Here is a 15740-nt window from a genome sequence, read left to right as displayed (position 1 = left end):
TAAAAAAAGGACTATTTGAGCCGCTTTATTTTTGCAGCGGATGACAGAGTATGCGCAGAAATAACGTTGACTCCTCGTTGGACGTTTCCAATCTTGTTCCGAATTCGCCCCTAGTGTTTGTGTCGAATGCCGCGGTAGTCTTTCCCTCTGTTTTTCTTGGTAAGGATTTACACGTTTTGCCGTTTTAAGGCCTGTGATACTTATTTTTCTCACCTATTCGGCAAGCCTCTGATTAACGACTAACCTTGCTGGAGACAAGGATCAAGGTTTTGTTCCGTGCCTACTTTGATTAAGTTGTCTGGAACGTAGATCATCATCAACACCAGACACATCTTTTGTTACTGGTTTCCATTGCAGTAATTGCAAGTATTTTAAACCAGCTGACGTCGTAGATTTGGAGCAAGGCTTGAGTCAAAAACATGAGCAGCTCGGAAGAAGTGTCGTGGATTTCTTGGTTTTGTGGTCTTCGTGGAAACGAGTTTTTTTGTGAGGTAAGAAACTAATATATTTAAGCTTACTTTTCTTAAAAGCCGCCAAATCGAGATCGATGTATTTAAAACAAAAAGTGAAGTAACGTCACTATAGCCAGAAACATTTCGAACTGTGGTGATGTTATTTAGAAAATCACTTGTTTACCACACTTCTAACTTCAAGGCTCAATGCAGACCAATCAAATCGTCTTGTCATGGCGAGCATTGCATGTACAGGCGGTTTCAAGTTAGCTTGTCACTCACCTATTTAGTTTGCTGCAAAAGCGTGAATTCCCACTGTCTTGTTTATAATGAATATCAATGGTTACTTTAGACTACTGATAATTATTTATTATTTCCATTCGTTCACTCTAGGTAAGTGATAAAACTATTATTCACCAGTTCGTGACACCTTGCTCAATCACTCATCTTATGAAACATGCATTTTTATACATACTTGGATGGGTTCACAACCTTGTTGTTTTGGTGTGTATAGATGGCTCCTTTCTCTTTGTTTTTGTAATTTTATTTTATTTTTGGCTGGCAAATTTGATCAGTTGATGCTTATCAAAAAGCCCTTTATTTACATTTGTTTGATCACAGCAGTTATTTTTTACACAGCCATAACACTTCCTCCTAACATCCCTTGCTGGTGTTCTGGGTAACACGTTTCAATGAGAATACTGCTAAGCTATGTCAGATTGAGTCTTGTCTCCATGAACTGGTCCATTTGAGGCAGTTCAGTTCAGTATTACCTATGGGCACAAACTGTGCAGTAATGAGAACAGGGTCAAGAACATTTCTTTCTTTTTTCCTTTCAGCACTGGTCCTTTTGAGGCAGTTTTAGTGCAGATGTATGGTCCTGTAATAATTCAGTCAAAAAAAACTTTTTTTTAATTTACCAGGTTGATGAAGACTACATTCAAGACAAGTTTAATTTAACAGGATTAAATGAACAAGTGCCCCATTACAGGCAGGCCTTGGATATGATATTAGATATGGAGCCAGGTGAGGGGATATTCTGATGTTTTATCCAATTGAAATAACCAAAACAATGCTTCAGGGAACGGTCAGATCATGTCTGAATAGGTTAAAACTTAACTGACTGGGAGCTGACTCACATAGACTTGGTTTCAAGGTAGGCAGATGTTCATTAGTACAATCGTAATGTATTATCTTGTCAACAGATGATGAACTAGAGGATAATCCCAATCAGAGTGATTTGATTGAACAAGCAGCTGAAATGTTATATGGTCTGATTCATGCTCGTTACATATTAACCAACAGAGGGCTTGCACAAATGGTAAGGTTAAAGATTAAAGCACTTTTTGTAGCATATATATGGGTTATTGACCAAGCATGAGGTCAAGATGGCTGGATATTATACCAAGACAGAGTCGAGGTTTATAAAACATGCAAGAAGGAACAAGGCTAATATCCAGTCATCTTGACCTGTGAATAAAGGATTTATTACATGGAAGAAGAACACTATTTTCTTGAGGAACACAGCGGTTAATCCCGAGTGGGCAAGATAGCACCATCTTGCCCACTTGGGTAGCCTTTCACAATACAGGATTTCGTGCATCTTGCCTGCCCACGGAGCTAGCCATATATTAATTTATTTACCATCATTGTTTGGTAGTTTCATATGTAGACCATCTTCTTTGGTGGAATTTTCCCTAATTTTTCATAGTCTTTTGTAAATGTGCAAATTTGATTAGGTTTGAATGTTTCAAATTGTTTCAAAATGGGACCAGGAGCTTTATGTTTACTGTAAGCTGATATTTGGTAAGGCCTAGGAGTGCAGCACTTGCTAAAGTACCATTATAGGCTTGTAAGTAGGAAATTCATGTAATACATGTACTACAGATTTATAGATAATCATGAATGTACTGAACTTTTAACAAAGCAGGAATCTTAGCTCTTATTCTAACTGATTTCCTTCCAGCTTGAAAAATATCAGAATGGTGATTTTGGACACTGTTGTCGAGTTTACTGTGAAAATCAAGCAGTCTTACCAATCGGTAAGTCTGCACCTGAAGAGGCTGAATCTTTCTGACCTACAGTAATATCCTATACAGCCCTCAGTGCTAAGAGTAGGGACAGTTCCTCTCCTCCTGTCTGTATCTGTCACTTTACACCTCAGCTACAGGGTTTAAATAGTCATCGTCCTAAATTACACTTTATGTTGTAGTGGAATCAATCAGGGAAAGATGTACGTCCTGACTCCTTCACAAGTTATATAACTCAACAATGCACAAGGAACATTGAAGTTCGTTGCCTTTATCAAAAACTCAGAACACTTGTTGCACACTTGTTGTACACACATGACATAGGTCAAGCTCTGACATAGATCAATTCCTAGAACTTGTTATTGATTTCTGAAACAATGCAACAAAACGGTAAACTTGTACCCTTATACTTTTTGTGGTACAACGACCTCATACTGTCATACCCTCAGTAAACTCATGCTCAGCATTTCTTACCATCAACAGGTTTGTCTGATGTACCTGGAGAGGCCATGGTAAAACTATACTGTCCAAAATGTATGGATGTTTACACACCCAAGTCATCTCGGCATCACCATACAGATGGAGCATACTTTGGCACAGGTTTCCCTCACATGCTGTTTATGGTCCACCCAGAGTACAGACCAAAAAGACCTAACAACCAATTTGTACCAAGGTATTGTGAGTTAGGATATGAGTGGCCCTGTAAAATATTCCATGGACAGCACTTCCAACAATGAAACCTTAACAAACCACAGGGACTTTCATTGGGACCCACTTCCCCAGATTTTTCAAAGTTTTTTTTTTTTCTTAGAGGAGGGGAGGTGGAGGAGGGGCAGGGGGTGCAAGACAAAGATGCTGCTTTCACTGATCAATAGTGACATACCAGAAGATACAACCCCTGGTGACAAAACATGGCAACATCCTCAAATAAACTTGTCAATTTTTCAAAGCATATCTGTCATTCAATTATTGCTTTCTTCTGTTTTGCCATGTGGTTGCAAAGAACGGTCATTTTCATGCAACTTATCAAACATGAAACATCAAACACTCCAGGCAACAAGGAGAGAGTGGAAAAGCAATGCACAGCAAAGTGTTTTTGGAAAACTTTGAGATCTTTGGAAATGTGATGTGACACTGTCCCCAATGTTGGATATATCCTCTCAAGTCAAAATAGAATCTCCCCTTCAAATAATAATATTTATTGTTGTGAAAATTGGTATAGAGAGTTTGAACAGAAATGCAGTTTGCCAGCTTACAAGCTCTACTGAGTCACCTAATTTACTACTCTATTATACTTTGTTCACAGATTATTTGGATTCAAAATTTCACCCATGGCTTACCAGATCCAGGAACGAGCCGCGGCCCAAAGAGGACGGTCGGCATCTGCCCGTCCACGATCAACCAAACCACACTACAAATAAGAGCAATTTATTTTTCTATCTTGCTTGTTTGTTTTAGTTTTTGTTTAGTGCTCTGCCCAATTCTCAAATACCTTAATACACAACACATCGGAAAATCATTATTTGATAGACGACTTTCTTGCTATGTTATCAACTGTTCAAAAGTGTAGGTAACCTAATAGAGATAGCGATAACCTTGTATGACGATTTTTAATCTGTATGGCTCTTCTAGATGGAGACACATCACACAATGCAGCAAAACATGTATAACTGCCTGCCGTGACTGTGCTGTACTCCATCACTATTCCCCATCCCTCCCCTCCCAGGGATCTAATGGAGGATTTTAGTAGATCAATTTTAAGGTGCACGTAACTGTGCTGTTGAGCAATTTTTACTGGCAGTGAATTGTAGTGATCTTCATCAAATTCTAATGCAAGGTTTCCATATAACTTTGGTATTGTAATAATTAATATGCAAAAAAAGTGTATGTACAGCTTCAAAAGAATTCTTTGATCGATAAAAAAAAATAGAGCAAACAAGCTATGTATATATGTAACTTGGGGAGTTGCAGATTTCTTCTTAGTACAGTTTCAACAAACACAAAGCACAATTATTAAGTAAAAGTTATTGTTGTGCATACTGCATGAAAGAAATAAAGTTATTTGTTTTTTGTTGTCTTGACATGTTGGAAGAGATATTAAGAGTTGTGTCTTCATGCAGTTTCATTCTGGCCTGGTTTTCATCCGCTCCACTCTACCCGGACTTCCCCTCATGACCCTTCCTGATAACTGGTATCTTAACGTCTACAGTGGTCCAACTAATGCCATTCTGTTTAGTGATCATGCCATTGACTGTGAAATCCTTCTAAGAAAATTAGGGTTATATGGTTTTAAAGGTAGAGCCTTACTGAGAGCTGACGCCAAGGATCTAGGCCATTTTGCTAATATAAATATTTCCTAGTTCCATCCCCTTGTGGGGGCAAGAAGTTATCACTCGGCCAAAAGTGGCCTCATTAATTCATTAAATAGGTCAAATTTTGCCAACACATGTGACTGGAGCTAGCACCAGCCCCTACAATGGAGAAATGGCTAAACTAACTGAAATCCTGTCTGAAATGCTCGACTGTACGCTGATACAAATGTCACCGTTGTTTCTCACCATCATGAAGAGCTGTTTTCAGCCATGGCTAGATGCTATTCGTGTTAGCCTTAACGTCACTCACTCACTCACTCACCCTTATCATCCCAGCTGGGACATAAGGACACCATGACATTACTTCTCCTCTTCTCTTCTCTCTCCATCCCTAAGAATGGCTGCCCATTAACGATTTGTTCTTTGCTAGCCAAGAAAAATCGTGCAGAGCAACCTTTCAAAAGCGACTTGTAATCAATTTAGAAAGATATTCCTGGGAAATATTAACTTGACACTTTTATTACTCAAACGGCAAGCACCAAATATTAGGCAGACAGTTGTGCTGACAATTTCTTTTTTTATTGAAAGAGGTCCTATACAAGAAGCAGCGTAAGTTTTCTGTTTTGGATACTACATTGCATAATATTATCATACAAGAGATTCAGTCGGTACTTGGTCTTTTGTAACCGTCCGAGTGAAGATTTTTCAGTAACTGACGTTTAGGCAATACCTTGCGAGTCCTCGTTTACCTTTTGCTGAAGTTGTCGAAACACTACACAGAAAACCTGACGCAAAGGTAAACCACTAATTTACAAAAGTTCTGAATTTTTGCTTTAAAAAAAATTCGGGTTTTCCTTTAACATTACTATTGATCTACTTTCATTAAAGCCAAAGTGACTCAGATGAAACAAACTCAATATACCAGTAATCATCTTGAAGCTTCTTGCTTTGGTTTGCCATTTCCATAATATGATACTGATCTTCATCTCAGTCAATAAATCTATAACTTGGAATCTAGAGAAAACAAAATTCTCCTTACACATAACGAATGCCAGGGGAGGACTCGCATATGAAAAGGTTGGGGATGCTCGCTTAGGGGTTTAAATCAAGCTTTATGGTCTCACTTTGGGTGTTCAGGACGAAACGCCAAAATTTTTCACTTTCAAAGTATCCTTTAGGATGCACTCGTGCAAATAACAAAAAAATAACACTCATTTCCGTTTTTACGCTCAATTTCCGCTGCTCTCTAGAGGCCGCTTTACTAGCGCGGGCTCCCTTCCCGAACAACGGCTGATAATCGATCCTATTCTGTTTTAAGTGATATCTTTTAGGCGTCAAATAAAGCTCAAGCTACGCCCGGATTGGTCTCCTTTAGGGGTTTAATTCAAATTTTCCAACGAGCAGCCCTGACCTTTACATAAGGGAACCCCTCCGGAAAGAATGATACAAAAAGAGGTATGTAGCTAGAGCAAGGCCATACATGTATACAGTGAAAAAGCAAAATGGTATATCTACACAAGTGACAGTGTGCCTGGCGAGACAATTCAGCTACTGCGGCCAAGCGGCCTACCAGTCTGTTTCACGATGATATAATAATCTGCTTTAGGCGCATTGTCAATTAAATAAATTAAATGCACTAAAACAATAAAAGTAATTCCTCTAATCAGTTGTTCCCGATGGATATTATAAAAAAAGTTAAGACTTCTCACTGCACATTTCATGCAACAACATGCAAACGCTGAAGTTTAAAACTTAAACCACGCTGCCGTCAATTTTAATTACAATGCCCTTTAGATTGAGCAAACTTTGTTCCTGGGACGCCCACCAAGATAAATGACGGCAACGTTAGACACCATACGGGGTTTACATGGAAGTGCTTGTTACTAAAAGGTGTAGGAATCGAATGTCAGTTTCACGCAATCTTATTTTTTGTTTGAAGAGTTTAAGAATTTACCCTGCATACAACATGCATACAAAGTTTTCAGACTTGGATTTTCAAAAAGATTCAAAATCTAAGAAATCACTTAGCAGAAATTCTGTTAAATAGTTTTTCAACTGTTTTTTTTCCTCCAGTTGAGGTCTTGGCATTTTCCTTGTCAGTTTGTCCAGTCAGGCTTGTTTTCATGCTTTACTTTGGGCTGCTTCTTTCCTTGTTGCGTCTTGTAGCAGTGACGTATCTACTTCTTCTGCTGGCAGTTGAACATATCGTACTACTGATCCTCTGATGAAGCAATTCTTCACAGATAACTAGAAACGAAAAAAGAAAATCAAACCAACTTAAACATGGATAGAGTTTTTCAGAGACAGTATGCACTATAACATACGCTAAAACCTATCAATCACTGTGCTCTTAAGCTATACATGCACATAGTTCAAAATTCTTTTATTATTAGTGGAAGATAACACTGAATCCTGTTCCAGTCTTCTTTTCTCCAGGGCACCCTTTGTTTTTCTTTCATCTGTACCTGAACTTTTGTGTTTCCCCCCAAAAAGCTGACAGCCAGGAACTGGCTACTAATATTATTCCAGGTGCATGCGTTGGATATGAGATGACAGAGAGCCAACAAGGTGCCCCAAGATATGGAAAACAAACTAAAATAAAAACACCCCCCAAAATAACACCATGATGGCTAAGCCAGTGAGCAGACCAATTTTGATATATTTAAATTCAGCCTAATAATAGAGCTCTGGGGAATAACTACAGAGTTTGTGGGGTTTATTCCCCAGAGCCTTGTGCTGAGGTCTATTGTTTTAGGCTGAATTTTAAGATCAAAATTGGTCTATTGATTCATCCAGTGATCCAGTTTTTAATAAAATAAGAATAATCAATTTATTAAACCCTACCATATGAGGATACTTGTCTGGATCTGTGAGGCTTATATCTGTTAACTTGATGTTCAGAAACTATGAAAAAATATTACAATAAATGACAAAAAAATTAAATTAAATTAAAAAGGCACTAAGTTAATATGGAGCAGTTTCACTCACATGGCCTGCAGTCACGCAAATTCATTTTAGGAAAGAAAGCAAAGAAAGTGTTTACACAATAATAATAATAGTACACTTGAAAAAAAATCACTTAGTTCTGACTGGCCCAAAAAGAGTGAAACACCACAGCACAGATTACAACTAAGATAACCGAAGTTAGTGCAAAGACACTCAAAGACTACGGACAGTCATCCGAGGTATTTAAAGGGTGGTGAAAATTCATCCAAGGCCTTCCAAAGATAGGTGAAGGCAATTAGACATTTCTGGACATTTCCAAGGATCACTCGAACCCTTCTGAAGATCAAAAAATATCACCCTATCCCTGCAGAAGATTAACAAAGATGATGAGACAAATCATAAAACTAAGACATTTTCAGTCAGCAAGAAGAGATCTGCAGTTGTCTCTACTGCTTATCTCCGTCATGTAAGGGTCCTGCCTTGTACTGCCAATAAACAATGCCATCATGAATGTGATCTTATTTTGTTTATTTTTTTTTATGCAGGGCATGCAGTACTTACTTGATCAACAGAGTCCAATGTCCCATGCACACTGTTAAGAAATGAACAAGATCAATTTTAATCAACAACACACCACATTTCCTAATAATTATTTACATACAAAATTAATAAATTATGAACATACTGAACAGATACGAAGAGACATTTTAATTCTGAGATGATCAAAAGTTAGCCAGCAATTGTTAAATTATGAGCAGTAAACTGGCAGAAAGTTGTATTTCTTATGAAATGTTGTGGCTCAATAGAAATCTAAAATTGAGCTGGGAATTAGAAGTGGCATATCCATGGAGTTGCAATTCCTTCACTGCTTTCACATTGAAATGTAATTTGGAAAAATAGTGTTCAATATGTCCTAATGTTTGTTATTTATCCACGGGTGGCACAAACTCAACATCCGAGTGTTGATTCACACATTTAATAGACTTTCTATGGAAAATTCCCTTTACTGGTCCTAAATATACTATAATCAAGTATAAAAATAAACTTATATAAATTCTGAGCATAAATTGCGTCAATTTATGACAGGTTTGTAGTTTTATTTATTTTGTCTTTTTTTTTCGATTTTCTTAGTCTTCATTCTCCTCTCAACTGATTCATAAAACAAAGCATGGACGGTGATTCTAAGTGACCTTGTCCCACATATCGCTTTTGCTTTACAAAGTACAGAATCGCCATTAGACTAGGAGTATTCCCTCTTTTGCTTAGTTAAGTGTGACCGCAAGTAAACCTCGAGAAACAAAATGCTCGCATGAAATTTTTTCCTTGGTTTTCTTATGCGTCACGGACAAGGGACTAAGTGGAAGAGGGACCACTCATAGTCTAAATCGCCATAAAAACACAACTGCCATATGGACAGATAAATTAACCATTGCATCAATTCATCAAGGCAACCATACTGAGCTAAGAATTTCAAATGCTATTCGGTTTTCTGTGATCTTTCCATGTGCTAGTCTTTTTTGGCATGATCACAGTCACGCTCCAACAGCCATTTGGAATTACATTTTGTACACCAAGAGTTGAAAATGCACATGTTACCTGTGACATTACATTACAAATGACGTTTATTTCTACATTTTAAAATAGCTTTATTTAAGCATATTTAGGACTAAAGGGAGTTTGCCTTGCAAAATCTATAACACATCAACAGTCATATACCAGCGAGTTTGCACAGCCTGTGGATAACAAACACTCTGATACATAATTGAAGAGAACCAAAAAATATATGTGTCAAAAGTAAATGCAAAAATCAAGAATAAGAAAAAAAAGTACTCAGTCTGCACGGTCTGCGGTCTGCAGTCTGCAGTCTGCATGTTCTGCATTTTGAGGTGACCGTTTTATAATGCAGCTCAGAAGCAAACTGCGATTGGTTTATAGTTTTAAACGTTTGCTAATACCCTTGACTTTAGCTGGTGTTACAAAGCAAGGTCTCAAATATTCCTACTATCATGCCGAATCTAATGAAATAGTATTGCTATCTGGTGAAAGTACAAAACTTCAGCTACAGTTGTTTTACAAATCAGACAAATTCACGTGGGACTGAATATAGAGTGCTGGCACACCTGAGGTCGTTCTTCAGCTCTACAATAACCTCTTTTCCAACCAAAGACTTGAAAAATGAGTAGAAAAGCTAGAAGAAAGAAAGTAACAACTGTAAAATTTCGCCAACAAACGTCCTACAAACGAAAAGCAAATGCTCACCATTTTGAAAGCTGAAAATATGGCGGTGTTTAAACCGCTGACCAGTTCTTCTTTCGTGGGAGCGTAGAGGTTTATGGGATACTGCATGGCACAAAGCTAGAAGAATTTCCAGACTGTACAAACGATTTTTGCTCAAAAATAGAAATTATATTCGTCCATTTTACAGACAGTATAAAAAAATGAATACTGAAAGACCTGTTCAACAATATTTTAGTCCTTATACATTCAATGGAGGGTAAGTAATGCTTGCATTTCGTAGTTTTATTTCAGTTGACATTGGGGTCCGCATGAGTCAGCACATGACTTGTAAGCCTTCAGATTTTCATTGTAGGGTTTTTTTCCCAAGCGGCAAGGAAATGCTTCTATTCTGTGATTAAAATTTTTTTTCTTGTCAACAGCGTATACCATGCAGTAGATAGAATGTAAGATTTGGCTATGAGTCATCATAAACGTTGTACTCTGTCTACTGTAAAGAATAACATCCCCTTTTCACTGTGATAAGTTTATATTTTTGAGGAGGTTATAGAACATTCTGATCCCTCAAATAGTTATCCATAAAACATCTCAGGAGAGGGATGAAATGCCATTTGTGATTAACTATACAGTGCGAGGACAGTGAATTGACTTTTTTAAACTGACAAAAGAAATAAGGCAAAGATGGCAAAAGTGAAAATATGCTTAACTACTGATACTTGATAAGTTTTCACATTGCGTCTTTTTTCCCTACTTCAAGGACTGTACTAGCTATTGCAGGAGAGGATTTTTCTGTCATTGCTTCAGACACGCGTTTGAGTCAGGGATTTGCCATTCACACCAGAGATAGCCCAAAGACTTACAAACTGTGAGTGAGACGTTTTTTTTTTGCAAGGTCAACTTTGCTTTATTTTGGTGAAGTGTTGGCTGTGAAATGCATCTAATAATAATGGCTTTTTACAGAGTATGGTAATTTATTAAATTTAAATGTGGTGAAAATTTCTTCTACAAATGTGACAGTTCAGGTATTGCTAATCTGTGTTGCTAATCTGTGTTGTTAATCTGTTGGAAAACTCCTTAGTTACACATGCTGTGGCGTGATTCTTGTCCCTACATTTTTCAGCTTAGTTTTATTGCAAAAACTGTGTATGAACTGTAGAAGTAGATTGTGATGTTTCCTTAAGATGCTAACGTGAGATGCGTAAGTCAAAATAAGAGAAACAAACAATTTTGAAAATGCACTCTCTAAACATCAGTAACATGGACCACCATGATGCTGGACAAGACCATTTCACAATATGAACAATGCAGTAAATAACTGTGTGGGTGGTGAGGTGACCTAATCGAGCAGGGCTGATAGTCAAAGTTTATTTTATGTTTCGTGTTTTTCCATACTTTTAGAACCAATTCAACAGTTCTTGGATGTGCTGGGTTTCATGGTGATTGCCTCACGCTAACGAAGCTTATTACAGCAAGACTTCAGGTGCAGTGATAACTAGTTACACTGTGAATCTGAGTTGTGTTTTTGTTTTTCACAAGGCAATGTAACATCTGTCCTGTCAGTAACAACTAGGCTCAGATTCTTCTCATTTTACATTGTATTTTTCTTGCATTTGTGAAATACTAAATATTATGTGAACTAATTTTCATTATATGTTTGTTTTAGATGTATGAACATGAGCATGGGAGTAAAATGAGGTGTGGATATTTTAATGTCTGGAACTGCATGTGCATGTACTGGTGATAGTGATCAATCTTCATGTATTTGTTTCATCATTTGTTTCTATTGGCCTTGAAAAACCCCACTGGGAGAGTGGTCAATTAACATATTTTATTATTATTATTATTATTATTATCATTATCATTATCATTATCATTATCATTATCATTATTGTTATCGTTATCATTATCATTATCATTATTATTTTATCAGTAATGATGGTTAGCAGCATAGGACAGCAATGTGTGCAAAGAACTATGGCTATGTTCTAGATCAATATTACTCTTGGTACAATTTTTGTTTCCTTTGTTTCACATATATTTAACAATTATTAGATTATGAGCTCGAAATTTCTATCATGTAATAGTTGATGAGGGCACAACCCTCATCAACTGTCTTGCACAGAAAGAGAAAATAATCCAATTGTTTTAGTATAAACCTACTAGTTGTTCAAAACTGTATCAAAATCCTCTTCACAGATACTTCGAAAAGTACGCCAAGTTGTTTCAACAACCACACACTGCTAGGCTGCTTGCTATCTACAATGGACTGGATAGTGAGTAGTGGGTAGTGTAGCCAATAAGATGAATAGCAAAGTCAATAAGAGAATGACATACACCATACACCATACACCATAGCAAAGGAAAATACCAGTTTGTGCAAAGGGCAAAATTGGACCTTTACAGCTACATTAATTACTCTCTGTAATAATTAGCCTTTAGTGCATTATTGAGGGTACGAATTTCATTTTATTTCACTTATCAACTATTTTATGCACTTCTGTTCTAGCTGTCCTGCTATTGCTCAGATGTTGTCAACTGTTTTGTACTATCGACGCTTTTTCCCATACTATACATACAATATCTTGGCTGGGTTGGATAATGAAGGTAACATTCTACTGCTTTTATGTAGTGTTTATTTTCTTTTGAATGCCTCATGCATTTCAACTGGCAGAAGTGTACAGAAGTGCTTAGGCAAGGTTAAACAAAAAGACAACAGTCTCCCTTGATTAGATGCATCTGTTGGAGCAAAATACTTTGTAAGTGTTGGGCAATATCGTTGAGAGTAAATCTAATGCCATTGAATACCCAACATTATTATATGGCAAGGTAGTCTTGAGGTAAATCAGAGTGTTCTGATTGGTTCTCTCTTGGTTGGGATTTTGCCATACGGACCATTGCCATGGAAATGGTCATAAGCTGTGTATTTTTTGTTTTCGAAACACGGCAAATTCAAAACAAGCATAGCCCGAGTGCCATATAATAAACTACTTACTAACCTAGCTAGCTCGAGCCGTACTGGGGAATATTGGCCCTCAGTCATTTTTGTACAGACCAAGCACAGCAAGGTTCCTACAAAAACGACCGAGGGCCAATATTCCCCGATACGGCCCTCGCACTCGGTTAGTAAGAGGTTATTACTTTGGTATCATTTTGGACTTATCTTGAAAAAGATTGGGAATCACTAAGGTATCATTTCAGATTTGAAATGGGTATAACAATTATTGCAGGACCAGAGATCATTTTAGGTGCTGTACTGGTCAAGCACTGAAAATTGCATATTCAATCTTCAGTTGTTCTGTGCATAAAACAATAATGTTGATTGTTTGTTGTATTCAGGTAAAGGATGTGTGTTTAGTTTTGACCCTGTGGGCTCTTATGAAAGAGAGACTTACAGAGCTGGTGGCTCAGCATCAGCCCTTCTACAACCACTACTTGACAATCAGGTAAACTGTATGATGATGTTCCTTGTGCATACTATAGTGATACATCTTGACATGGATGTTATGGTCTATTAGTGCAGAAGATGGCACGCTGTCTTTGATTAATGCAGAATGCAGCTAAAATCAGATAAAACTTAAACCAAGGGTTTAATATATATCATGTTATAATAAATAATATGAACTTGTATTTGTGTTAATCTGGTCACCTCTTATTGTTTTGAAGATTGGGTTTAAGAACCAACAAGGGGCAACAGAGGTTCCTTTGACTAAAGATAAAGCAGTTTTCCTGGTCAAAGATGTTTTTACTGCAGCTGCTGAGCGAGATATCTACACTGGGGATGCTGTTATTATCAGTGTTGTCACAAAAGATGGTGTGACAGAAGAAGCCTTCCCACTTAGAAGAGATTAAACTGAAGAGCGGCTTCTAAGTTTAACTTTGTAAACAAACTTGTCTGAATTTCTATGTGTTGCTGGAAGCATTCTAGATGCAATGTTTGTTATTTTACTCTGTGTCTTAATGGTTCTTGTGTTTGTAAGTTCAGCTGCTGCGCTGTTGGTCACCAGGCTCCCTCTTCATAGCATAGGAACAAAAGCTGCACACTAGAGAGAGGCAATTTGTTACTCGTGGAATCTTGAGTGCTTCTGTCTTTCTCAATGTATAATTTGTAGACAATAAAAATACTCTTCCGAAAAAGAGGCTGCCTTATTAACTGCGTAGCCTAAGGGAGTGTGGCTCGTCAAATGAGAAGCGTTTTTTTGTCTCGTATTTCCGGCTGAATTGGAAAGAAATTTTAAGAGGTGGGTATTGAGCTCCTTGAGTAATTTTATGACGAACTTGTTGCAAAGAGGTGGTGAAATGTGTAGGGAATAACAAAAGTAACCATTGAGGTAAGTTGGGTTTTACGTTAATTTTTTGTGAGGTTTTTGGAGTGTTTTACGTAAGCCAAAGATGTGTCTCATGACGTCACGAGTCACGGGGTGACGAGAAAACGATTAACGGGTAAAATCTAAGCGCTTTGGGTAAAATAGGCCCTTTTCGAGTCGCCTTTTGCCTGCGTCTAAACGAGTCTTCGTGCGAAACCATTCATATGAAAATGTGTTCCGCCTACAGGCGAATTTTCGCGCAAATCAGACTCGTTTTCGCACGAAGACTCGTTTTGAAACAGAGGCACACGTTAATTCGGAAATTGCCTACTTTCAAAGGGTTAAACTTGTTCTGTTTTACTTGCTAGGATTGTAGGAGTTTTCTCATCTTAAAGGATTTTTACTGAGTCCGTGCGTGTCTTGAAATAATAAGTGCTATCGAAAGACAAGTTCTGAAGTGGTGAAGCACTACTGAAGATAATAAAACTAAGGCCCCGAACACACTAATCCGTTCTGGTATGTAAACGCATATCTTGATGCGTTTTCGCCTATCGTCCACACTAAAACGACTGAAAACGCTGATGAAAACGGAGGCTTTCGAAAACGGGTTCAAAAGTGGGGCATTTTGAAAACGCTCCGTTTCTAGTGTGGATAGGTACGTGAAAACGGTGCCGAAAAGAGCATCGTATACTGTCGCTTCCATCAGCATTTTCTGGCGTTGGACGATAGGCGAAAACGCATCACAAAGTATGCGGATTAGCGGATTAGCGTGGACAGGTGAAAACGCAAGTGTGGCCGAAAATATTTTGCTTCGTTTTCGTTGAGACGAAGACGGATTAGTGTGGTCGGTCCTTTTTTTTACCAAAGAAAATTCGTTATCACCAAAATCACCGATTCACATTCATCTTGGCACAGCAGCGTATTCATTGCTAATAGAGATGATTTCTTCGTCCGGTGGTGAACAAAAACACTATGGAGAACAAAAATAAAAACTTCCATTTCATGTTTTAACTGTGCCTGCACCCCGGAAGGGGGTCTCCCGTTCAAAAAAAACGGGAATGCTCGTCGGAAATTTTAAAAAGAACCCCTAAGAAGTACCACGATCTTGTTTTTTGGGCGTGGTTTGAAATAGTTTTCACCCCTACTGAAGAGGTACTAATTTGAAAACAACACATTAACTGAAACCGAGGTACCAAATGAGGTACCAAAACTGCTTTTTTAATCCCTCAAAGGTATACGAGATCGTCTCCGGTTTCCGTGGATAACGCACGAGAAGTATAAAGATCTGCATGCAAAGGCTGCAAGAAATAGCATCACACATGATAAGCTTTGATAATCGCGTGTGTTTATTCATTTTTCCATGCAGATCTGACCGCACTTTCTCCAAACTCCATAGTGAGGTTCTTACTCAAGCATTTGACTTCACATGTTTTCGATGCACATGCACATATGTCAGTCGGT

At 37.8% G+C, this 15740-nt stretch overlaps 3 protein-coding genes across 4 annotated transcripts; 2 read left to right on the top strand and 1 right to left on the bottom strand.

Moving 5' to 3' along the window:
• The first annotated feature begins 28 nt into the window (after positions 1-28).
• On the top strand, positions 29-4563 carry LOC110062533 (casein kinase II subunit beta). Of its 2 annotated transcripts, none has more exons than XM_020769459.2 (7): positions 29-159; positions 358-491; positions 1376-1478; positions 1658-1773; positions 2419-2494; positions 2966-3155; positions 3789-4563. In XM_020769459.2, exons 2-7 carry the CDS (start codon positions 420-422, stop codon positions 3901-3903), a joined length of 672 nt encoding a protein of 223 aa, XP_020625118.1. In that variant the 5' UTR covers positions 29-159; positions 358-419; the 3' UTR covers positions 3904-4563. The 2 variants fall into 2 exon arrangements, with proteins under 2 accessions (XP_020625118.1, XP_020625119.1); XM_020769460.2 differs by having other exon boundaries at positions 43-266.
• A 788-nt stretch (positions 4564-5351) lies between these two features.
• Positions 5352-10091, bottom strand: LOC110062537 (U6 snRNA-associated Sm-like protein LSm2). The gene is made up of 5 exons (XM_020769467.2): positions 10000-10091; positions 9861-9928; positions 8302-8332; positions 7639-7698; positions 5352-7041 (listed from the first exon to the last, which is right to left on the bottom strand). The coding sequence occupies exons 1-5, from the start codon at positions 10084-10086 to the stop codon at positions 6916-6918; spliced, it is 372 nt and encodes a 123-aa protein (XP_020625126.1). The 5' UTR covers positions 10087-10091; the 3' UTR covers positions 5352-6915.
• A 10-nt stretch (positions 10092-10101) lies between these two features.
• On the top strand, positions 10102-14109 carry LOC110062534 (proteasome subunit beta type-1-like). Its single transcript, XM_020769462.2, has 7 exons — positions 10102-10234; positions 10733-10840; positions 11374-11455; positions 11639-11670; positions 12482-12579; positions 13312-13418; positions 13639-14109. The coding sequence occupies exons 1-7, from the start codon at positions 10179-10181 to the stop codon at positions 13822-13824; spliced, it is 669 nt and encodes a 222-aa protein (XP_020625121.1). The 5' UTR covers positions 10102-10178; the 3' UTR covers positions 13825-14109.
• Positions 14110-15740: the final 1631 nt, after the last annotated feature.

This window comes from Orbicella faveolata, unplaced genomic scaffold, assembly GCF_042242905.1.
Source record: "Orbicella faveolata isolate gen_17 unplaced genomic scaffold, um_ofav_v1 contig_37, whole genome shotgun sequence".
Lineage (NCBI taxonomy): Eukaryota > Metazoa > Cnidaria > Anthozoa > Scleractinia > Merulinidae > Orbicella > Orbicella faveolata.
This window is presented reverse-complemented; position numbering and strand designations above follow the sequence as displayed.